Here is a 25,438-nt window from a genome sequence, read left to right as displayed (position 1 = left end):
TAGTTTTGTAAGGAACCTCCATACTGTTCTCCACAGTAGCTGCACCAATTTACATTCCCACCAACAGTGCAAGAGGGTTCCCTTTTCTTCACACCCTTTCCAGCATTTATTATTTGTAGACTTTTCGATGATGGCCATTCTGACTGGTGTGAGGTGATACCTCCATGTAGTTTTGATTTGCATTCTCTAATAATTAGTAATATTGAGCATTTCTTCATGTGCCTTTTGGCCATCGGTATGTCTTCTTCAGAGAAATGTCTATTTCGGTCTTCTATGCATTTTTTGGACTGGGTCATTTGGTTTTTTGATATTGAGTTGTTTGAGCTGTCTGTACCTTTTGGACATTAATCCCTTGTCAGTTGTATTGTTTGCAAATATTTTCTCCCATTTTTTGGGTTGTCTTCATCTTGTCTGTGGTTTCCTTTGCTGTGCAAAAGCTTTTAAGTTTAATTAGGTCTCATTCATTTATTTTTGTTTTTATTTCCATTACTCTAGGAGATGGATCCAAAAAGATATTGCTGTGATTTATGTCAAATAGTGTTCTGCCTACATTTTCCTCTAGCAGTTTTATACTATCCAGTCTTACATTTAGGTCTTTAATCCATTTGAGTTTATTTTTGTATATGATGTTACAGAATGTTCTAATTTCTTTCTTTTACATGTAGCTGTCCAGTTTTCCCAGCACCACTTATTGAAGAGACTGTCTTTTCTCCATTGCATGTTCTTGCCTCCTTTGTCGTGATTAATTGACCATAGGTGCATGGACTTATTTCTCGGCTTCCTATCCTGTTCCACTGAACTATGTGTCTGTTTTTGTGCCAGTACCATACTGTTTTCATGACTGTAGCTTTGTAGTAGTGTGAAGTCAGGGAGCCTGATTCCTCCAGCTATGTTTTTCTTTCTCATGATTGCTTTGGCTTATTCGTGGTCTTTTTTGTTTCCATACAAATTAATTTTTGTTGTTCTAGTTCTGTGTAAAATGCCATTGGTAATATGGTAGGGATTGCATTGAATCTGTAGATTGCCTTGGGCAGTGTGGTCATTTTAACAATATTAATTCTTTCAATCCAAGAACATGGCATATCTAACCATCTGTTTTTTCATCTTCAGGTTCTTTTATCAGCATCTTATAGTTTTCAACGTACAGGTCTTCTGCCTCCTTAGGCAGATTTACTCCTAGGTATTTTATTCTTTTTGATGTGATGGTAAATGGGATTCTTTCCTTAATTTCGCTTTCTGATCTTTCACTGTTAGTGTATAGAAATGCAGTGGATTTTGGTGTATTAATTTTGTATCCTGCAACTTTACTGAATTCATTATGAGCTCTAGTAGTTTTCTGTTGGCATCTTTAGGATTTTCTATGTATATTATCATGTCATCTGCAAACAGTGACAGTTTTACTTCTTCCTTTCCAATTTGAATTCCTTTAATTTGTTTTTCTTCTCTGATGGCTGTGGCTAGGACTTCCAAAATTATGTTGGATAAAAGTGGTAAGGAATTCCCTGGCAGTCCAGTGGTTAGGACTTGGCACTCTCACTGCTGTGGCCCTGGGTTCAGTCCCTGGTCAGGAAACTAAGATCTTGCAAGCGGTGTGGCATGGCCAAAAAAAAAAAAAAAAAAAATTATGGGAAGAACACAGCAAGGAGGCAGCTGTCTGCAAGCTAGGAAGGGTGCTCTCACTAGAGACCAATCAGCCGGCATCTTGATCTTGGACTTCCCAGCCTTCAGAACTCAGTGAACAGAGAAGGTGGGCTGTGTCGTGCCTACAGACCTGGATCAAGACCTGGATCGAGGAGGACCTTCTGCTCTGTAAGGAAGAAGCCCAGAGTCCCGGTGGGTGGAGCCAGGATGCCCCCAAGGCCTTGAGGACACAGAGCAGCTCCCTGAGCATAGAGCCAAGACTGAGAAGCATGGGCAGTCCCTCCCACCAGGAAACTTGCACAAGCCTCTTAGATAGCCTCATCCACCCACTTCAGAGAGACCCACTTCAGACCTAGGGACACATTCAGACTGAAAGTGAGGGGATGGAAAAAGATATTCCATGCAAATGGAAATCAAAAGAAAGCTGGAGTAGCAATACTCATATCAGATAAAATAGACTTTAAAATAAAGACTGTTACAAGAGACAAGGAAGGACACTACATAATGATCAAGGGATCAAACCAAGAAGATGATAGAACAATTATAAATATATATGTACCCAACATAGGAGCACCTCAATACATAAGGCAACTGCTAACAGCTATAGAAGAGGAAATCAACAGTAACACAATAATAGTGGGGGACTTTAACACCTCACTTACACCAGTGGACAGATCATCTAAACAGAAAATTAATAAGGAAACACAAGCTTTAAATGACACAATAGACCAGATTTAATTGATATTTATAGGACATTCCATCCCAAAACAGCAGATTACACTTTCTTCTCAAGTACACATGGAACATTCTCCAGGATAGATCACATCTTGGGTCACAAATCAAGCCTCAGTAAACTTAAGTTACTACCCAAAGCAATCTATAGGTTCAATGCAATCTCTATCAAATTACCAATGGCATTTTTTACAGAACTAGAACAAAAAAATCTTAAAATTTGTATGGAGGCACAAATGACCCCGAATAGTCAAAGCAGTCTTGAGGGAAAAAAACCAGAGCTGGAAGAATCAGACTCCCTGACTTCAGACTATACTACAAAGCTACAGTAATCAAGTTGAACTGGTTTCCAGGGCAGAAATTGAGACACAGATGTAGAGAACAAACGTATGGACACCAAGGAGGGGGGAAAGTGGTGGGGGGGTGCGTGTGGTGATGTGATGAATTGGGAGATTGGGATTGACATGTATACACTGACGTGTGTAAAATGGATGACTAATAAGAACCTGCTGTATAAAAAAATATACAAAATAAAATTCAAAAAAAATAAAGTGGTGAGAGTGACCATCCTTGTCTTGTTCCTGATCTTAGAGGAAATGCTTTCAGTTTTTCCTCATTGAGAATGACGTTAGCTGTGGGTTTGTCATATATGGCCTTTATTATGTTGAGGTATGTTCCCTCTGTGCCTTCCTTCTGGAGAGTTTTAATCATAAATGAATGTTGAATTTTGTCAAAAGCTTTTTCTGCATCTATTGAGATGATCATATGGTTTTTATTCTTCAATTTGTTAATGTGGTGTATCATACTGATTGATTTGCAGATATTGAAAAAATCCTTGATCCTTGGCTTATATCCCACTTGATCATGGTTTATGATCCTTTTAGTATATTCTTGGATTTGGTTTGCTAGTATTGTGTTGGGGATTTTTGCATCTATGTTCATCAGTTATATTGGCGTGTAATTTTCTTTTTTGATGGTATCTTTGTCTGGTTTTGGTATCAGGGTGATGGTGGCCTCATAGAATGAGTTCAGAAGTGTTCTTTCCTCTGCAATTTTTGGGAATACTTTCAGAAGGATGGGTGTTAACTCTTGTCTAAATTTTTAATAGAATTTGCCTGTGAAGCCATCTGGTCCTGGACTTTTGTTTGTTGGGAGTTTTTAAATCACAGATTCAATTTCAGTACTTGTAATTGGTCTGTTCATATATTCTGTTTCTTCCTGGTTCAGTCTCGGGAGATTGTACCTTTCTACGAATTTGTCCATTTCTTCTAGGTTGTCCTTTTGATTGGCATATAGTTGGTCGTAGAAGTCTCTTACTATCCTTTGTATTCCTGTGGTATTAGTTGTAACTTCTCCTTTTTCATTTCTAATTTTATTGATTTGGGCCCTCTCCCTTTCTTTCTTGATGAGCCTGGCTAGAGGTTTATCAATTTTGTTTTCTTCTCAAAGAACTAGCTTTTAGTTTCATTGATCTTTTCTATTGTTTTCTTCATCTCTATTTTATTAACTTCTGCTCTGATCTTTATGATTTCCTTCCTTCTACTAACTTTGGGTTTTGTTTGTTCCCCTTTAGTTGCTTTAGGTGTAAACTTAGGTTGTTTATTTGAGATTTTTGTGTCCTGAGGTAAGATTGTATTGCTATAAACTTCCATCTTAGAACTGCTTTTGCTGTGTCCCACAGGTTTTGGATCATCATGTTTTCATTTTATCTCTAGGTAGTTTTTAATTTCCTCTTTGATTTCTTCAGTGGTCCATTGGTTGTTTAGTAGTGTATTGTTTAGCCTCCATGTGTTTGTGTTTTTTGCAGTTTTTTTTTCTTCTGGTAGTTGATTTCTAATCTTAGAGTGTTGTGGTCGGAAAGGAAGCTTGATATGATTTTTTTCTTCAATTTATCAAAAATTGCTTTCTGGACCAGCATATGATCTATCCTGGCAAATGTTCCATGTGCACTTGCAAAGAATGTGTATTCTGCTGCTTTCACATAAAATGCTCTAAAAATGTCAATTAAGTCCATCTGATCTAATGTGTCATTTAATGCCTGTGTTTCCTTATTGATTTTCTGTCTGGATAATCTGTCCATTGATTAACACCACTGGGGTGTTAAAGTCCCCCACTATTATTGTGTTAGTGTAGCATTTGCCTTATATATTGAGATGCTCCTGTTTGGGGTGCATATATTTTTATAATTGTTATATCTTCTTCTTGGATGACCCCTTGATCATTATGTAGTGTCCTTGTCTCTTGTAACAATCTTTAAAGTCTATTTTATCTGATATAAGTATTGGTACTCCTGCTTTCTTTTGATTTCCATTTGCATGGAATACCTTTTTCTATCCCCTCACTTTCAGTCTGTATATGTCTCTAGATCTGAAGTGGGTCTCTTGTAGACAGCATATTCATCTCTTGTTTTTATATTGATTCAGCCAGTCTATGTCTTTTGGTTGGAGCATTTAATCCATTTACATTTAAGGTAATTATTGATATGTATGTTCCTATTGCCATTTTCTTAATTGTTTTTGGTTGTTTTGTAGGTCTTTTTTCTTCCCTCCCTCTTTTGTTCTCTTCTTTTGTGGTTTGATGACCATCTTTAGTGTTGTGTTTGAGTTGCTTTTTCTTTTTTGTTTGTGTATCTATTGTAGTTTTTTGGTTTGCATTTCCCATGAGGTTTTGATACAGCAGTCTATATATATACAAGATTGTTTTAAGTTGCTTGTCTCTTAATTTCAAATGCAATTCCCATTTCCTGCATTTGTACTCTCCTCTTCTCACGGTGGCTGGTTTTGATATCATATTAGTGTGTGGATGACTTCCTACCTTTACTGTATGTTTTGGTGAGCATTCCCATTTCATAATTTTCTTGTTATGACCTTTTCTTTCCTGCTTAAAGAAATTCCTTTAGCATCTGTTGTAAAGCTGCTTCATGGTGCTGAATTCTTTTAGCTTTTGCTTGTATGTAAAGCTTTTGATTTCTCTGTCGAATCTGAAGGACAGCCTTGCTGGGTAGAGTGTTCTTGGTTGTAGGTTTTTCCATTTCATCACTTTAAATATAGTGTGCTACTCCCTTCTGGCCTGCAGTTTCTGCTGAAAAATCAGCTTATAGTCTTATGGGATTCCCCTTTATGTTATCTGTTGTTTTTCCCTTGTTGCTTTTAATATTAATATTTTCTCTTTGTCTTTAATTTTTGTCAATTTGATTACTATGTGTCTTGGCATGTTCCTCCTGGGGTTAATCTTGTATGAGACACGCTGTGCTTCCTGGCCTTGGGTGACTGTTTCCTTTCCCATGTTAGGGAATTTTCAGCTATTATCTCTTAAAATATTTTTCATGCCCTTTCCCTCTCTTTTCTCCTTCCTGTATAATGCGAGTGTTGGTGCATTTGATGTTGTCCCAGAGGTCTCTTAAACTGTCCTTTTTTCTTTTCATTCTTTTCTCTTTATTTTGTTTTGCATCAGTGATTTCCACTACTCTGTTTTCCAGCTTACTGATCCGTTCTTCTGCCTCATTTATTCTATTGATTCCTTCAAGTGTATTTTTCATTTCAGTTATTGTATTCTTCAACTCTGTTTGCCTGTTCTTTATATCTTTTCTTTGTTAAAGACTTCTTGTAACTTCTCACTCTCTGCATCCATTCTTTTCCTGTGTTCTTGGATCATCTTTAGGACCATTACCCTGAACCCTTTCTCAGCTAGATTGCCTGTCTCCACGTTACTTAGTTGTTCTTCTGGTGTTTTATGTTGTTCCTTCATCTGGAATGTATTCCTTTGCTGTCTCATTTTGTTTACATTTGTTTGCATTTTTATTTATGTGGTAGGTTAGTTATTTTTCTTGATCTTGGAGAGGTGGCCCTCTGTAGGAGATGTCCTATGTGTCCCAGCAGTACACTCCCCTCTCATCACCCAAGGGCCAGGGACCAGGTGGTCCCAGAGTAGGTTCTGATCTGCGTTTGTGGACTCAGTTCTGCAGACTCTGGGATCATAGTTTTCTTGCTTCTGGTATCTGCCCCCTGGCGGATGAGGCTGGTCTAGCAGCTCGTGCAGCCTTCCTGGCGGGAAGGGCTGGTGCCTGCCCACTGGTGGGTGGAGCTTGGTCTTGGCCCTCTAGTGGGCAGGGCCATGTCTAGAGGTAGCTGTGGGATCAGGAAATCTTTAGGCAGCCTGTCTGTTGATGGGTGGGGCTGTTTACCCCCCCTGTTGGCTTGGCCTGAGGCATCCCAGCACTGAGCCATAGGCTGTTGCATAGGGTCAGGTCTTGGTGCTAATGAGCCAAGCAAAATGTCTGCCTCTAGTGAGTTCACACAGGTGAACACTCCCTGATATGTTCGCCACTAGTTTTCATGACCCCAGAGAGAGCCACAGGCGCCCCCTCCCACCTCCCCAGGAGAACCTCCAGGACCAGCAGGTAGGTCTGGCCCAGGCTCCTGTGAAGTCACTGTTTTAGCCCCGAGTTCTGGTGCACGCAGGACCTTGTGTGTGCCAAGAGTGGAGTCTTTGCTGCCCCTAGTCCCGTGGAGCTCCTACAGTCAAGCCCAACTGGCCTTCGAAGCCAAATGCTCTGGGGGCTCCCCCTCCCAATGCTGGACCCCCCAGGCTGGGGAGCTAGATGTGGAATTCAGAGCTCTCACTCCTGTGGGAGAACATTTTTTAAAAATATTTATTTGGTTGCATTGGGTCTTAGCTGTGGCTTGTGGGCTCCTTAGTTGTGGCACATGAACCCTTAGTTGTGGCATGCATGTGTGATCTGGTTTCCTGACCAGGGATCAAACCTGGGCCCCCTGCATTGGGAGCAAGGTGTCCTAACCACTGTACCACCAGGGAAGTCCCCTGTGGGAGAACTTCTGCAATATAATTATTGTCCGGTTTGTGGTTCGCCCACCTGGGTGGTATGGGATTTGATTATATTGCAAGTGAACCCCTCCTACTGTCTCGTTGTGGTTTCGTCATGTCTTTGGATGTAGAACATGTTTTTGGAAGGTTCCAGTCTTTCATTTTGATGGTTCTTCAGCAGTTGTGATTTTGGTGTGCTCATGAGAGGAGGTGAGCTCAAAGTCCGTCTACCTCACCATCTTCTTTTCTTTCCTATTGATTTTTAAAAAATATTTTTTTTTGCAGCATTGGGTCTCCGTTGCTGCACGCAGCTTTCTCCGGTTGTGGCGAGCAGGGGCTACTCTTCGTTGTGGTGCATGTGCTTCTCATAGTGGTGGCTTCTCTTGTTGCAGTTTCCCATCGATTTTAATAAATCTATAAAAGGGTCTTATATAGAAAGATTTCTAAAATTTTTGTGCACGGTAATGAAACCATGCCCCACAGGGTTGACAGAGACTGGTGACTAACGGAAGTTCCCGAGCTTCTCACAGAACAGCAGCAAAGGGAACAGCTTAAAAACCCCTGTGGCCTGCTTTCACTGAGCAAGCTCACTTTGGTTATTTTCCTTTTCTTCCTCTTTAAATGCACGCCTCCCAGCCTCCCGTAGCCCAGGAACTTGTAATCAGCTCCTGCCCGATGCGAGCTGGCTAGGACCGGTTGGGACCACTGCTCCTGAAACTGGGCCTTGGGGGTTCCCATGAACAGCCTCTGCCGCCAGAAGTCTCCACCCTCACATGGCGCTTGGTGCCTCCACTGTGAACGTGCAGACGCACGAGCCCAGATGCCCCCGCACAGAACACCCAACACCTCATCTGTCCCCACTCCCAAGACCACCCTGCTCACAACACACATACCCCGAGCCCCTTGCCTTCGGGCAGGCAGACCTGAGACTCGTTCCCCTGTCTCTTCGCTTGGCTGCCTTAGGAATAAAGTCTTTCTCAGCTGCAAACCTTGGCCTCTCAGCATTTGGCTTGTTGCATGTTGGGCCAACGGGCCTGGTCCGGTAACAGTAACTGAACAACTTCTTAGCTCTTTCATTCTTACATCCCCCCAGAAACAACTGTTCATGTGATGCTTACCTGATATATTTCAGGAACAGCAAAAGAAATGAACCTGACCCCTGACCCCAGTGTTGTACTTAGAAGTGCGAGGCCCCGTCCCAAGTGTGTCACGTCACTGGCTTTACAGCCAGCTGGGAGGGAAGGGCCAGTGCCTGTATTTCCCATGACAAGCTTGAGGGACATGAATCTGTCCCTGGTACGTGGCAAGTAAAGGGCTGGGCAGAACCAGGCTGGAGGCTAGGCTGTCTGGCTCAGGGCACCCAGGTGACAGCAGCCGACGACGGGGAGGGGAGGCGCCCTCCACGGGCCACTGGGCAGGACCCCCACCCCGGCCCCCCACGGCGGCTTCAGTGGAAGTTCACTCAAGTTCATCCTGGCACAAAGGATTCTGGGGTTAAAACTTCCTGAAGGAAAAGGTCTAGCATTATGTTGATATGTGATATTCACCAAAACCTGACTGTGGAAAAGAAAATCTCGAGAACATGGAAGGAAATGCCTTTTTAAGTAAAGTACACTCTTGTTCAGAAACTCTAAGAATTAAAAATAAAATTGAAACCCCCCCCACAAATTTAGGATGATTTTATTTACAAAACAGGTTCTTTTGTTTTACAAAAATTACAAAATACGACAAAAATAGAAATAGCTTCTTGGACTGTTGGGAACTACTTCTAAGCGACCAATGAGTTAAAACCCCGATGGTCTTCCTCTTTTGAAGAGCGATGACGGCAACGCTCATCTGCGCTTTATGTCTCCCCAGAGCCCCGTGGCTGTGGGCTGCCTCTGGCGGGAGGGCCGGTCAGGCCAGAGTCTGGAGCAGCAAGATCTTCTCGTTGACGCAGAACCTGTGCAGCACCAGCGTCAAGTTCTCCCCACAGCGGGACACCTGGCGCTCCATGGCCAGGCGGAAGTCCTCCTTCACGCCCTTGGTGATGCCCCGGGTGACCGTGTGGTGCCTGGGGCAGCAACAGGGAAACAAACAGACACCACAGTTAGCACGGCAGCACGGGTCAGTGACTCTGGGGCAGGAGAACAGGCTGCCTCAAATCTAGCGAAGAGTTTAAAAAAGCAAAAAGCCCCAACCAAACAGCCTCCACTGCCCGCTCCTCTTCAGAAAGACTTAAAGCCGGAGAGTCGTCTTCCCCACTCAGGAAAAGGCTATTCTAAACATCGCATGTTTGGCGAGATGCTGCCTGCTTGGCTTCTAACTTCTGCAGCCCTGACGCTGTACCTCCCTCTGTGACTCGTGCACAGTTCAGTTACTTGGGGCTGACGGAGTCCAGACCACCCTGGCCACACAGTTCGGGTCCAGCCAGGCCAGCTGAGCGCAGAGGCAGCAGCGGGGAGGGGGATGCCTGAGCGAGCGTGGCCATGGCCGCAGCCCCCGGCCAGTGCCCCGTGACAGGCTGCGGGCCACAGGCGTGTCTCTCTCCCTGTGATGCCAGGACGGGACAGCTCCTCCAGGTCTTTTCGCGAAGAAGCAGGAGGACCTGGGGCCCCAAGACAAGAGTCCGGCACCGGCAGGGAGAGAGCAGCAGAGTCGCTGATGCAAAGCTTCCTGAGGGCCTGCTGGGGCCTGGGAGCCCTGCATGCTGGGCTGGGCTGGGCCGGTGGGAGCACAGGTGGGTCCTTCACAACGCCCTGGAGGGTGGGCTTCAGAGAAGGAAATTACAGAGGAAACCCCAGGAAACTCCAAACACCAAAATGAAGGAAGCAAAAGAAAAACCTAGCAAAATTCAATGGGTTCAATCAAAAGGAAAGGCGTTTTAACTACCAGTTAGTAATTTGGTAGATTTAGACAAACAGAAGCCACCTCCATCCTCCACTCCTACTGCCTAACTTCCCTAAGACACAGTCATGGGGATTTAAAATTAGATTTTTAGGTACTGGCCAAGATTAAACTGTTGAAACCACTCTAAACTGTTTCTGTTTTTAAAACTTGAATTATATAAAGTAAGTACAACAGAAGTCAGAAAGTTGCAATGTAACAGAAGGAAAAAGAAAACCCAAACAGGCTTTGTTAGAAGGGCAAGGTATTACAGGACACCCTACAACGCCCATGGACAGTTTACAGAACCACACAGTGAGACAGCACAGCCAGTTCTCTGTGGACATCTCTAATCAGGTCTGGCTGGTGACTCAGTAGTAAGTGCAGTGTCAGTGAGCCCCGCTGGGAGCTCATGCAGCCCCTTTATGCTGCCCTGAGATACGGCTCTTGGGGGACCCAGACTGCAACCCCAAATGGGAGCCCTCCCTCTGACCCACTGAAAGACGCTGGTATTTGCAGACACTGAGCTAAAGGGCATGGATGGCTCCAAGCACACGCTCCCCTTAATACTAGTAAAAATGTAATAAAATGCTGTGTCCTGCTGGTCACGGGCCAAAGGTGTTGTTTCCACATATGAAGAGTGGTACAACTCAACTGTATTTCTATCAGAGTCTTTATTGCTCTGGCAAGTTTGGATGAAGAAGAGGACGAATTAGCTTTTGTGGTTTAAGACCAGGATAAGTCAACTAGTAAATGTAGCATTCTAGCCTACCAAATATTTTCAATCCGGACAGGTAAGGTCAGAAAAAACAGTACCAGTGGCAGGAAGATACTGTGCTTATGCCCATTTAGACCAAGACCTCAACACTAATACAAAAATCTGAGAATAAAAATTTACTTAGAATAAGTTTCAGCATCCTTAAATATTTAGGACCGAATGCCTTATGTTTTACCAAGAGAGAATCATAATTTAGTGCCTAATCTAATGTGTACTTAGTCTTACACAGTTTTATATAACGTTCACTTATTTCCAGATCCATAATGATTTTTAAATTGAACACAAAAACACTGGCAACTTATGGAAAAAAATAAGAAATGTTACAATATTACAACCAGATGGTTTGCCAAGGAATGCAGAACAAATTAAAAAATTAAATAAAGCATGAAAAAGAGCACTGAGGAACAAAGAGCTGAAAACCATGGGCAGTAAAACATGTCGACAAACAGTACACTATGAGCAGGTGTGTCCACTTGGTACCTGTCAGCAGTCTGTATGCTGGGCTGAAGCACAGGTAAGAATTCCTGCTGCAGTAACCCCATGGGAGGGCTAGAAGGCCTTTAAAAAACAGCAAACAGCGGCATTCAAACACCCACACCGACTCAGCCTGCACTTAAAAACAACACTCCAGAGAAAACGCATGAGACGGGGGGCAGGCTGCACAGAACCGCCAGCCTCAGGCCTCGAGCAGCTGTTTTGGGAGGACAGAGGCTACCAGCCCCCCCGCTGCACGGCTGTGGCCCACATGGGTCCACAGGCCTCTCGGCTGCCAGTCCCCGGCTCAGCCCGCTGAGATCTGGCATGAAAAGCAAGAGCCAGGGGAGAGGACGGGGAGGTGCCATGGAACGGCCGTGGAGAGAATCTCAAATCCAGCGCCTTTGCTCTCCACGCTTGCCACGTCCATGCCGATCCCAGAAAGACACCCGTGACTTTTTAGAACCATCTTTGATGGGACTGAAGCCCCAGACTGAAGAGGCCCTTTCAAGAGGACTGGAGAGGCTGGCAATGTTTTTGATAAAGAAAGGTTGAGTTTAAATTTCAAAAAGTATTGAGAAAAGGAACAGATGGGGGAAAACAAGAGTCTGGGCCATGGCTTTGTGGGATTCTGTAACAACAGAAATGAGTACATTAGCCGGGTGATCACCTCTGAGAACGTCATCACGCACCCAGTTCGGGGCACACACAGGACATGGGTTTCTGTGTCACCCAGGGTACTGCAAGCATCAGCACAGAAGCATTTCTCTACTTCAAAATACATGAGAGCAGCAAGTGTAGGTAAGAATCAGAGCTCGTCCCTCCTGCCAGTCAGGCCCCCGTGACCTCGGCGCTGGTACCGTACCTGCTGCAGCCCAGACGCCACAACCAGGACAGACTCACAGCCTCACCTGGGGGAAGGCTGGACTCTGCTCCCTGCATCTCTGCGCTCGGCTGGAGGGCCCCCCAAAAGGTCCACAATGGCTTCAGACAATTTGTTTGCGACCCAAAGGGAAAAGGAATGTGACAGTTTTACTCAAGATCCCGACCATACCTCAACTGTCTCAGGCGGCCCGCTTCTCCACGGTAGCTTCTCATCAGAAATTTGGAAGGCAGGTTTCAAATGAACCCTGGGACTCACAGTCAGCTCACTAAGCAACAGCCCCTAGTCCTGCTTCCAAACCGACGGAGGAGCAGGTTTCCGAAGAGACTTAATGGTCTTCTACAGGGAGTTAGAAGAAATTAAGGGTTTCTTTAACTAAGGACACCGTCTGCGTGTCCAACAGCCCTCGCCTTCACTACTCGTCCGAGGGCTTGTCTGCATGTTCCCGTGTCACTGTGCAGCTAATTAAAACTGGCTGGAGAAGACAGTTCAGTAGAATGAAGTCTGAGACTCAACCACTGATCTTCTGACAGCCTCTTCTCTCACATTCACAGCTAAGCATTATCTAGTGTGAGGATTATTAAACTCAGGTTTAATCTAAGTAAACAGAGTTGATTCTATTGAGGTTGTCTCCGTATTATGACAATTTGTATGGTGAGCATTAATGGGAATTAAAGAAAAAGCTATTAAAGGTATGTTTGTGTCCAGCCTCAAAACCTGCAAATTACAACGTAAAAGGGGTTACCTAGGCTTCCGTGTCAAAAAGCCATCTTTACTCTCAAGCATGGTGAAGAATATTTTGAATCATGCAATTATTTTCCCCACGTTCTAGGGGAGCTACCAGAGTGAGAAGATGAGCGTGTCTGGTCCCCTTGCCTGAGCCAGCTAACGTATAAAGGTCTTGCGCTTTCATGTCAAATGCTCAGAATCTTTAGTAACGTTTGCAAGGTGAAGGACAAGCACCCCACCTTCCCATTCCTGACAGGACACCGTGCTGCCTGGATGCCCCAGCCCCGAGGCTACGGGAGTCCAGAGGGGCACTTCTTACTTCCCTCTCTACAACACTCCCCAAAGACAGCACGAGATGCGGATTTTGGCTTTGCACTGAAAACTCGTCCCTTTCACAAGCGAGGGAAAAAGGAGACTCTGTCAGCCTCAGCAACACTTTCTTCTCACTCGGGGTTCGGTCTCCTGCAGTGACTCTGATCCTGACCCACACACGCTGAACGTGCAGGACGCAGAGGAGGAGGTATGGACATCACACTACGCGAGGCGTCTGCAGCACAGAGGATGTACTGTCCAAACTGCAATGAGGACTGAAGGGCAGAAGCAAGGGCATTTAAAAATCATAAATGGTCACTGATTTCATCCAGGAGTGGGGAGTGCCAAGACCAAGCCCCACCCTGCTGAGCGGGCAGGTGCTCAGCAGGGCTTCAGTCAACACTGAGGCCCAAGTACAGTGTGGAAGTTAGGTCTGCAGTTTTTCCCAGTCCAGCTCAACTTTAGTTAAGCATGGCTTTTCTTAATTAAAAGCACCCTACTTCTAATCAGAAATTATAGGATCAGTCTGTAAGTTTTGGAACAGAAAAGATACCATGAGTAAGACTTTTGTCTAGTGAAGTAAGTGTCAAAAGTGACAGAACTACCCCAATTTAAACAATGTTCTATCAGAAATGTAGTTAAGGAAATGCCAAGTCTTTCAAAAGGATTCCCGGAATCAAATCTACTCTCCAAAACAGAGACCAGGTTTGTATTCCTTTCTAATGACTGTGTGCAAGCCACGGCCATTTACAAACGTTTCCCAAGAGCACACGAAGGCGGGCGCTCAGCACGGAGGGCAGGAGGCGGTGCCCTTACTTGATCAGCATCCCTTGATTGGGCAGGAGTTCCAGATGGATCTTCCCACCTTCCTGAGTTCTCAGGTAGGCGAACTCCTCCAGCATGTCGATATCTGAGGCCAGATTCAGGGAACCACGTGAGAAAGCATGGAGCCCTGCTCTCCTGGAGGAGCAGACAGGCTCGCAGCCACTGAGAGACCTGCCCACGGCGACCGCACCAACAACCCAGCGCTGCCTGAGTCCAGACCCAGCGGTTCCTCTGCCAGCCCAACGCCCTCACAAAGAGAAACATGTTTCTCAGGTAGCTGACTGAGCAGAGCCTCTAGGGTCCCAAGAGCAGAATCTTTTGTTTTCTTAGTAAGAAAGAGGCGGTAGAGGTGCTATACACACCGCCCCCCTCCCCCTGGCCCAAAGGTTAAGAAATGCTGCTCTAGGTACCTGGAGAGGGATGTCAGACGCCTTGCAACTCAAAAATAATGTATTAAGAGAAGCAGACCTTTCCCTAACCAACAGTATGAAATACAATGCTCCCCCTCACGAAAGCCAGTGCTGGGTGGAGGAGATTCTCTCTCGGGTGCCCCACGGGCCACCAGCTGCTGTTGTAACCCCAGACCCCAGGGACCCCGTTCCCAGAGGAAGGCCAACAGAGAGTCACAGTCTACGGCCCCAGCAGTCACTCTGGGCCTGCAGGGAGCCTGCAGGCTCTTATTTCAGGCACCCTGGGTACCTTCCTAAGAAGCCACTTGAAGTGGAAAATGCAACACGGCTGTCCATGTTCCTGATTCCTCTTTGAAGCCATTCATGACTTTCACAAAACCAGCTGCCACAATCCCATTTTAAGTCACCATTCCTTCTCCTTTCCCCCCAAATCACCAAAACCATTATTTCTACCCCAAATGGTTCGTTCATTTTTGTACCAAGCATTTCTTCTGCTCAAACAAGAAAAAGGATACTTGTAACATAATTGAAAAAATTCTCATATTGGAAGTTTCCTTGCTGGCAAATCTTATTGACGGCTTTCAAGAAAAGGGTCTCTCCCCGCGGCCACTCCTGCTGAAGCAGCACGATGACGTGCCCCAGCGCCATGTCGTCTCTGCTGTCCGTGAAGGCTCTCAGCTGCAGGACAGAGGGGAGGGAGTCACGGGGTGACCTCACACATGCCCGATACCACCTCCCCCAAAAAACACTGTTGCAGGGAAGTGCGTGACTACGGTCACTAGTCAGAAGGGACAGCAGAAGTCAAGCCTGCCTGGCAAATGTCACCGCTGCCGGCGAGGAGGGGCCCCACCACAGAACCCAGCTCCCGGGCACCCTCATGAGCATCCTGGCGGGAGCAGGACACGCAGGGTGGGCCCGAGGCTCTGAACGCGGGGATGAGGGTGCGAGGAAGGTGAGCGGTCTGGGCAACAGAGAATTTGGGGACTTCTTTTAAGGGGCCGGGGGGGGGAATGGAGGGCGGGCAAGAGGCCCCCTTAGACAGAGGGGTCTGAGGAGACCGTGGGACTGGGGAGAAAGGCCGGCGGGAGCCACGGGAAGGAGGACACAGGGGTGTGAAGTGAGAAGCTGTCAAAGGGCTTCTGGTTCTAAACCGGCAGCTGTGCCTGAAGTCACTTCAAATTGTTTCTGCCGCCTCAATGCTTCAGATCAAGAGTCAGGTTTGGGGTATAATTGCTTTACAATGGTGTGTTAGTTTCTGCTTTATAACAAAGTGAATCAGTTATACATATACATATGTTCCCATATCTCTTCCCTCTTGCGTCTCCCTCCCTCCCTCCCTCCCAATAAAGATGTTAAAAAAAAAAAAGGGGGGGCGGGGATAGGACGAGATGAATAACCTAAATGTCCAGCACCAGGAGAAAGATTAAATACGTTGTGGTACACATCAATAAAGTGGACACAGCCATTCAAAAAAAAAAAAAAGAGTCAGGTTTGGGAATTACCGCCCTGAAGGGGAGACCCGACACTGCTGCCCGCTGCTCATGAGCCTTCGTAGACAATTCAGCCTGTCCACCCCAGGCCTCCACTCCCCACAGCCCGGTCCTTAGGCTTTCCTGACTCTGCTGGGCCTCTGCACGTGCCCAGCCTCATGCCCTATCCCTGTGATAATGAACTCACATCCCTCCATAAGCCCAACAGCACTTGTGCTCCCTTCTTCTGTAGCTAATATATCCTGACTCGTAGGCTAATTCATAAAATATTTACTGGACACTACCACAGGCAAGGTTATTTGTGTATCCACCCCACTATTACCTGTAAATTATCTGCCCCACTGTTACCCATAAACCTCTCGAGGATGGGGATTATTTCCTACTCATCTTTGCCTAGTGCAGTCGATATTTAATAAATATTTGTTAATTCCTTGCCCATGTGCTTTCCTCACTACACCAACCTGTTTTCAAAGGACTAAACTAACATTTGTGCCTAAGGCTCTCAATTCAAGTCATTCCAGATCATCAGAACAATCTTGGAAATTAATTTCCTTTACACTAATCAATGTGAAGCTTACCTTAAAACAAGCTAACATTAAATGCAGGCAATAGGGCATGATAGCCTTGCTGGTACAAGGCAGAAGCTTCAGATCTGAACCTAAGAAAAGTCCACAATATATTTGTTAGTAGCAAAGAAAAGAGCTTTGAGAAGCAAATGTTTAAAGTGCTTTCCTTAAAAGGAAAAGGATAAGCAACAATCACATGGTCTCAACACAGTTAAACCACAATTACATTTAGTGAAGGTGAAACTGGTTTTTCAATCGTCTCTGGATTTCATTGCTCAATCTAAATTTCTAAAGTTGCTTAAATACTTATTATTATGAATCATTTCAAATACATAGAAAATAAAAGAGATTATTACAAATAGCAGAGTGCTCACCACTCAGCTGTATAAAATGCTGACATCTGCTTTAGTTTTAGATTTTAATATAAAGCATCGCAAGCTCACTTCTCTTCTGATGCCACTCCTGCCTCCCTCCTGAGAGAAGACTGCTATTCTGAACGGGGGTTCATCATTCCTGTGCACACTGCCTGCTTTTAACAAAGGAATCTATATTCACGCACTGCAGAGAAACGTTTCGTGTGTTTTCAGTCTACTATATAAATGGTGTCATAGCGTACGTATCTTTCTGTAGATTGTTTTTGGTACTAATATCTGTGGCTCTAGCTCATTGGTTTTCTGTGTTACGTAGTGTTCTGTTGGTTACACTGACCACACCTGATTTATCCATTCTTTTATGGTAAACACTGAGTATTCCAATTTTTCACTATTACCAACAATGCTGAAATAAACATTCTTATATATATTTTCTTGTGCACTTGTGGAAAAAACTTTAAGCGATGGTTGTTTTTCAAACCAAGACCAAAGTCCTTTCCTTTATGCTGTGTGCTCTTTCTATCCTAAATCCTCTGTACCCCAGAGGCAAGAAGTAGCAAGAAATAAATATGCTTTTCACGTGGCAACCCTGTGCACACACACATACACATGTTCATACAGCTGGCTTCTGAGCAACACAGGTCTGCAATGCACGGGTCCACTTATACATGGATTTTCCAGTATATACAGTGTCCGCATGTTCATCTTACAGATCTCTAAATGAACTAACCGTGGGGAAAAGTTTGTATTGGATTAGAGATCACAACATGTGGAATCAAAAGAATTGCGGTCTGAGCCCTGATTTTATCCAGACTGTTCCAGCTTCCGGCCCTAGGCTGAGTCACTGGTCAGTTCCTGTTTTTGAGGCAGAGAGCAGTACCCAGATTTTCGACCGTTGTGGGGAGGGGTGGGTCTGAGCCCCTGGGTTAACTCCTGCATTGTTCAAGGGTCAACTGCGTGTCTAAAACAAAAGGTTCATGAAATAAAATTTACCCTTTTTAGTGGAGATACATTCATTTTAATAATACTGTTACAGTCTATCTCATTAAAAAAGAGAATTTCTATGGGAAATTCATGACCCAGTAGGTGAGGGCCCAAGTTTGGAGATCACTGATCTAAAGTCTATACTTGGAAGGGGCACATAACCAGGTAGTGAGATATGCAACTTGGTACTGCTAAACTGCTCTCCAAAGTGACCATATGAATCTATGCGCCTTCCAGAAGCACGTGGGCGATGCGTATCTTCACGTCCTGATGGTCAATACGGCCACCCTTTACTCTCTGCATCCTGATGTAAAATGATAGCTTATTGTTTTAATCTGAATTTCCTGTATTAATAATAGGTGGAGAATCTTTCCAAGTAGTTTTTGGCCATTTGGCTTCTGTGAATCTGTTGTTCATATTTTTTGCCTATTTTTCTGTGGGGGGTTGGTTATTTATTTCTTATAGGAGCTCTTTCGAAATTCTGGATACTAATTTTTTGTTGAATATATAAGTATATAAATATATAAATTGTGCTGGACAATTTTCTTATAGTCTATAGCTTTTCACTTTGATCATAATATCTTTTGTCGGTATTTTGATTTTAACGTGATCAAATCTTTGTAGCCTAAATCCTTCTCTAACTAGAAAGCAACAAAGATCGTCTTCTGTATTTTCTTCTAAAAGTTTTAGTTTTAATATTTAAATCTTAAAATTTAAAGGATTCTTTTGTAGCATGAAGGAGGAATCTCTTTTCTGTCGTTTTTGTATTTGGATAATCAACTGTAACAGTACCACTTACAGAATAAATTCATTCTTCCTCCCCTGAACTGTAATGCTACCAGTTTCTTCGTTCTCTATTCTGTTCCTGGGGTCAATCTCTATGCCAATGCTACACTTTAAAATTAGTCTTGATGTCCGCTAGGTCAAGTCTTACCCACCTGATCTGTTTCTGTTCCACAGACATATTAATTTTTGAAGGGGTCTGGGCTATGTCTAGTTTTTTCAACCTTTTGTTGTGGAAAATCCCAAACATATAAAAAGTAAACAGAATAGTATAATGAACTCCCAATAAGTATCAAAACTGTCATGCTTTTGTCTTCTAGAAAGCTTTTAGTGTCCTAAGGAACCTACTACCAGTCTCAAAGAAATTTTCTTCTAAAAAAATGTTATCATTTAGCTTCTCCATTTAGTCTCTCTGCTCCAGCTCAAATTAATTTTGGGGAAAAATGTGAGGTAGGAGGTGAGGATCTTTTTTTCCTCTACATGAAGATCCCTTTGTTCCAGCACCATTTGTTGAAAAGGCTTTCCTTTCTCCATTGAATTACTTTGGCGTCTTCATGGAAAATCATTTGACCATACTTATGTGGGTCCATTTCTGGATTCTCCAATCTTGTGCCAATACTGTCTGGATAACTGTAGCTTTATATTAAACCCTGCTATCAGGTAGGGTCACTTGTCATTTTGTTAGTCTTTTTCAAAACTGTTGTAGTATTTCCATATAAATTTTAGAATCAGTTTGTCAACTTCTGTTAAAAAAAAAAAGTCTGCTGGGATTTTGACTGGGATGGCATTGAATCTATAGAGACATTTGGGGAGGACTGGTATCCTAACAATATTGAGTCTTCTAACCTACAAACATGATTTTGCACATCTTTCATTAAATTTAGCCCTAAATATTTTATGGGGTTTGATATTATTCTATTTGGAGATTCCTTGACTTTTCTACGTAGCCAAATATGTAGCTGTGAATAAAAATGGTTCTTTTTCAACCTTTCTTTTTCTTGCTTATTGTGTTTGCTAGAATCTCCAGGATGTTGAATTGAGGTGCTGACAGCAGACACCCCTGTACTGATGCTGGTCTTGGGGAAAGCATTCAATATTTCATAGTTAAGAATGATGCTGAGGAAGTTTCCTCCAATCTCTAGTTTACTAAGATTTTTAAAAAATCATGAATAATAAATGCAGACATAATTGAATTCTGTCTGCATCTATTAAGATAATCTTATGATTTTTCTCCTTTAATCTGCTAATGTGGTGAACTGCAGTGACTGGTTTTCCTGTGTTAAACCACCTTTGCATTTCCGGTATACTTGGCCATTATGTATTATCTTTCTTATATATTGCTGTATTTGCTTATATTTTGTTAAGAATTTTGGCATCTAAGATCATGATAGACACTGGCCTTTAATGTTCTTCTCTTGTTTGGTTTTGCTATCAGGGTTATGTTTGTCTTAAAAACTGAATTGGTAAGTGTTCCCTCTTTCTCTATTTTCTCCAAAAGTGTGTACAGGATTGGAGTTATTTCTTACTAAGTGCTTGACAAGATTCACAGTGAAGCCAAATGGGCCTGGAGTTTTCTTTGTGGGAAAGTTTTTGACAACAAAATTTAATTTCTTTGATAGATATAAAACATTCAGATTTTCTATTTCATTTTGTGTCTGTTTTGGTAAGTTGTGTTTTTCAAGGAATTCTTTCCATTTCACCTAAATTGTTAAATTTATTGGCATAAAGTTATTCACAACCTATTCTCTTATTGTCCTTCTGGTTTCAGCACGATCTGGAGTGACATTCCCTCTTCCATTCCTGATATTGGTTATTTGTATTTACTACCTTCCTGGTCAATCTTGTTAGGGGTTCATCAATTTCACTATTTTTTTTCAGAAAACCGACTTTTTGCTTTATTAATTTCCTCTATTTTTTTTTCTATTTCATTAGCTTCTGCTCTGGTCTTTATTATTCCCCATTTTCTACTTGGCTTGGGTTTGACAGATTATCTTTTTCCAACTTCTAAGATGGAACTTAGATCATGACAGTGGGGCTCTCTTCCTTTCCTATGAAGCATCACAGCTCAATTTACGTAGTTTTTCAACAATGAGCAACTTGAGGTAAAGCTCAAAACAGCCCGAGAGACAAGCTAAGAGATCCTTCTCAACTAAGTATTACAAGATTTCCTAGAATTGGTAAAGATAGGAAAAGGAGCTCACTGATATTCTTCAAAGAGCCAACAAACTCAGGAACTGATGAGAGCTTTGGAAGGACAGATGTATGGCTGCTTATGAAATCAGAGCCACGAAAAGCTTGGCGAGCACTTCGCTTCTCATACAATTTGTCAAGCTCTGCAGATCACATGGTATTATGTTGTCAGGAATTACAAAAAATTCCCAGCCTTAGGTCCTTAGGCTCCGGACGCGCAGGCTCAGCGGCCATGGCTCACGGGCCCAGCCGCTCCGAGGCATGTGGGATCTTCCCAGACCGGGGCATGAACCCATGTCCCCTGCATCAGCAGGCGGACTCTCAACCACTGCGCCACCAGGGAAGCCCCTAAAGCTATTTCTATAAAATAAAAATAAAATTTGTCACTGTACCTTTTCTAAACTTGGGCTTTATTTTTGAGGGTTCTTCCTGTGACTTGCCTCCGTCCTGGATGGGGAGGACCATGTAGCACATCAAATCAAGGACTTTCTCACACGTCATCTAGAGAAGACAAGACCAGAAGGAACTAACTGAAAGTTTCTGACTGAAACCAAATCTACGTAACTAAAACCTATGCAGCACAAGTGGGGCCACCTGTGCACAGAGCTCGGGAGCACGGCCCCAGGACGCCACGTGACCAGTACTGTCTGCTTGACACTGTGCAGAAAAATAACTGAGATCAAATCCACGTACTAGACCATTCAGGGAACACTAACTCATTCTTCACTGTTAAAAAACAAAAGAACAAAACCTAAAAATTAATCAAGTATTAACTAAACTACCAAAGTGTATCACAGCACAGTGGAATCCAAAAGAAGTATGTCCCTATCTTAAGGACATTTACTAACTCACTGAATAGAAAAATTAACAAAATGGGACACATGGTGGCGGACTAAAATGTTATGTTTAGAGCATAATTTAAAACTAAGTAGAAACACCCACAGACTAAACTAGCAGGAAAAATTTCAGGCAGGGAGGTGATCTAAGCCTTAAAGGGGGGCAGGATCTGAAATATGGAAAACAGAAAAATGGGTTTTCAAAGGAAGAGAGAAAGACGACGTGGGGAAGGCTTTCTACTGGTTTTGGCAATTCCCTTGAGGGGAAAGAGGGCGTGGTTTAGGAAACACACATGAAACTGGACCAGTGACGTGCTGCTGGATGAGAGGCGGCCCCAGGTGCCCACGGAGCAGGGGGTCTCAAGCCACAGAGAGCAGGGCATCACCTTCTGTCCACCCATCAAATTCCAGCAGTAACAGTCAGAATCGGCTGAGGGAGCATTTCCTGTGTGTCAGGCACAACCCCCTACTACCCCCATTTTACAGATGACGAAGTGGAATCTTCCCAACCTTTTTCATGTCTTGGCACTTCCAGAAAATAGTATTTGTAAGGCTGCTCAGAGCTGGCAGCAAATGATCCGGGGCTTAGCTGCCCAAGCCACAGCTAACTGCCTGGGGCTGAGGGGTCGGTATCCTGGCACATCCAGAATCACCCATGGCCACAGGGTCGTGAAGCTCCAGCTTTGAGAGATCGGCAGCTGGGGAGTTAAGAACTCGAACCCTGGAGTTAGACAGGTCACAGCGCTAGTGAGTAGTGAGACCGGGAGTTAACTCAGAATCACATGGCGCCACCCTTCCTTCAATACCCACCTTCTTTCCCCGAGGGTGTGGGCCCGGGCGAAACCACCCTTTCCTGAATGACTGCTGTGCACAGGTCTGAGGCAAACTGCTAGTACTGGATTTTTAACTGTCTTACATAAACACCTGCACTTCTCTCTCCAACTCAAATTAGATGTCCTTGAACACAGGGATCCCACCCTGGGGCACCCAGGAAGTCAACACCTCGATGAAATGGAATGATGACAGCAATGTTGTAGAGAGCTGACCATAAGTTATAGGGTTGGAAAAATGGTTACAGGCAACAAACTCAGTTAAAAGCCGTGGGTTAGGGTGGTGGCAGTGGAAATAAAAGGCACTATGCCAAAAGCACTGGTGCCCCATCCTGGAAGAGACAAAAGGACCAGCTTGAGTAAGAGTCTCTGTGATTTGACAGGTGGTGTCTAAGGTCCAGAGAACTAAGGAAATGCACATCTGGACATGCTGAGTCCCAGCCAAAGACAGGCAGTCAGAGACTCAGGAATCGGGTAAGGTAGAAACCAAAGATGAAAGGCTAAGAGCGACCCGCACGGAGGTGGTAACAGGAGCCCTCAGAGAGAATGAGTCTGCGTAGCTTCATCGAATCTACCAGTTTATCGTACGTTCCCTCGTACAATGCAGAACAGCAGTACCGTGCACGGCTGTCTAATTCCACACGACACATGTGTATCTGTGTGTACAACCATGTGCTCTCTTAAGTTCGCAAAAGGAATCAACTGAAACTTACAATTAGGCACCCGACCACGTAGGTGATGGTAGAAAAGCATTTCAATTTTAAATGCACATACTTCACATACTTATTAACTTTTCCTTTCTAAAATTCATCACGGCAAATTGTAAGTCATATTTCAAAGTTCAAGTGAAAAAATTTAATTTAGCGTTTTTAATCACAAAGTAATCAGCTTAATCTCTATAGAGAGACAAGAAGAAATCCGAGTTGGTGTGTTAAGGTGTGACCTGACTCTATCCAGTAACTGTGCGTATAAAGCTGCGCTGGTCACGCTCACCGCATGCAGGTGTTTACTGCGGACCGAAGCTGTGCGGCCACCATGCAAGGAGGGTCTCACGGCATGGAGAAGGCAGGTCTGTTCATACAGCTGCTCCTGCAACACCCCTAAGAGGTGTCACCACCACGTAAAAAGAGAACCTGAGGTTCAGATATGCTATTGTGAATCTCCATCTCCCACTGGGTGAAGGCCTCTTCTGTCCAAGTACAAGAGGACTGACTCACTCTAAAGGGATTCCAGGCAAGAAAGTAAAAATCATCCTCAGACAAATGGAATAATGAGCGGGAAATGTGAAAAGTATGGAAGCCTAACTTGAGGGAAGCTATAGAAAGGAGGAAATTAAACAGCATCACTAACCTTTTCACCAGCAGATGAGATAATAAAATCTAGGAAGAAAGAGCAAGCTTCAAGTAAACATGCACTGAATTAAAAAGCCACTCTGGGAAAAAAAAAAAGAAAGCCCCAAGGTTACCGAGTGCGCCTGCACGTCCCCATGCCAGGCACCCAGTACTCACTCTGTACTCCCCCAAGGCAAAGTGGCAGGTTGCCAGCTGGATGAGCGCCCTCTGATGCTCCAAGGTCCCCTGTCCCGAGATCTGTGGCTGAGGAAGCGGTCCCTGGAGAGCTGCCAAGTGGTGCAGGCTGGCTATGGCCTTTTTATATTGACCCTTAGAAAGTCACAGCAAGGAGGGAAACACAGTGCCATTAAAGAATCTCCAGAGCTAATTATGCCCCTAGCAAGCAACCACAAATCAGGCACCTGTGCTTAATCATTTGAGGAGGAAATGGGCACAGCTACAGAATCAAACAAACTTAGCTAAAGCTACGTGGAGGATCTGTAGGGGGACTTCATAAATACAAAGATTTTTCTTTCTAGTCTTAATTCTTGAGACTAAATAAAATGACGCAAGCTCTTTGGTAGAGTACATTTTGGATATACCACTTCTTTATGAATATTTTACTACTAATACCATTTCTCCTCATGAAGGCTGGAAGCTGCAACCTGCCCATTTCAACAACGGGGGTTGGAAGCTCTCCCTCTCGTTACAGAATCCTCTCTCGCTTCTGGACATAACTAGCTCGAGGACAGCAGAGCAAGGCAGCAGGGCTCCCCCAGAGCAGAGAGGAGGGGTAAGCAGTGTTTGTCTTTCACTGAGAAATAAAACTCTTACTTTTACAGAGGGGTGTGATTGGACTCCCCAAAAGTAACCCAGATGTGGGTTACTTTTGAGCTGTTCTCAGCTAAAAGTGGACCACAATCCCCTCATCAGTGAAGAGGAACATCTGCCTTCAGAGCAGGAGGAAACGCACACACCTTCACGCTGAAGATGCTCACAGCAACTGTGGTCAAGACACAGGTACTTAAACACACATTACCTGATAGATGATCACATCGTTGAGGAAGATTCTCAACCAAAGCCAAGTATCCGTCTTCCACGCCAAACAAATTCTTGTAAATTCTGAGCAAGAATTCAAAAGCTAATTTACCAGAAATATGTAACACAGAAGCGGAGAATAAAACTGGCATACCCACCAACAGAACAATAGTCAGAGAGAAACAAATTACCAAAAAATGGATGTAACTTTAGACTTTGATTTCTAAAACAATGGTCTGGACTTTCAGTTAGATAGTCAAGTTAGGGCAGAATACTTACCAGTAATACACAAGCAATAACCTTATTAGGCACCAACAATTACTAAGCACACATCACGTGCTAGCAGCTGCTCAAAATGCTTTTCACCCATTACTTTATCCTTTAAACTGCTTTGCTTTCACCCAGTTAAAGTAATAAATATATGACACTAAGAGTTTCACTCATTTTTTTAAGTCGATTTATGCCTAAAGAAAAACATCCCCTCCAAAAGTCACATACCTGTTCACCATTCTAGATGTGACAAGGAGGAACTGGACGATGCAATGT

The 25,438-nt window shown here is 43.9% G+C and overlaps 1 protein-coding gene across 8 annotated transcripts in view; it reads right to left on the bottom strand.

Moving 5' to 3' along the window:
- Window positions 1-8,840: 8,840 nt before the first annotated feature.
- INTS10 (integrator complex subunit 10) overlaps window positions 8,841-25,438 on the bottom strand; it is a 37,119-nt gene continuing 20,521 nt past the window's right edge. For 3 of the 8 annotated variants that reach the window (XM_024765007.1, XM_024765010.1, XM_024765013.1), the window contains 8 exons: window positions 24,894-24,976; window positions 24,032-24,184; window positions 21,250-21,358; window positions 16,542-16,621; window positions 14,989-15,151; window positions 14,055-14,148; window positions 11,321-11,398; window positions 8,842-9,250 (listed from right to left, as the gene is read on the bottom strand). In XM_024765007.1, coding sequence (XP_024620775.1) covers window positions 9,094-9,250; window positions 11,321-11,398; window positions 14,055-14,148; window positions 14,989-15,151; window positions 16,542-16,621; window positions 21,250-21,358; window positions 24,032-24,184; window positions 24,894-24,976 — 917 coding nt within the window. In that variant the 3' untranslated portion in view covers window positions 8,842-9,093. Of the gene's footprint in view, window positions 9,251-11,320; window positions 11,399-14,054; window positions 14,149-14,952; window positions 15,152-16,541; window positions 16,622-21,249; window positions 21,359-24,031; window positions 24,185-24,893; window positions 24,977-25,438 lie in introns of all 8 variants that reach the window. The other 5 variants (XM_024765008.1, XM_024765009.1, XM_024765006.1 and 2 more) reach the window with 4 other exon arrangements.

Source organism: Neophocaena asiaeorientalis, unplaced genomic scaffold (assembly GCF_003031525.2).
Source record: "Neophocaena asiaeorientalis asiaeorientalis breed wild unplaced genomic scaffold, Neophocaena_asiaeorientalis_V1.1 scaffold14, whole genome shotgun sequence".
NCBI lineage: Eukaryota > Metazoa > Chordata > Mammalia > Artiodactyla > Phocoenidae > Neophocaena > Neophocaena asiaeorientalis.
Note: the sequence above shows the minus strand (reverse complement) of the source record. Positions and strands in the feature narration are given on the sequence as shown.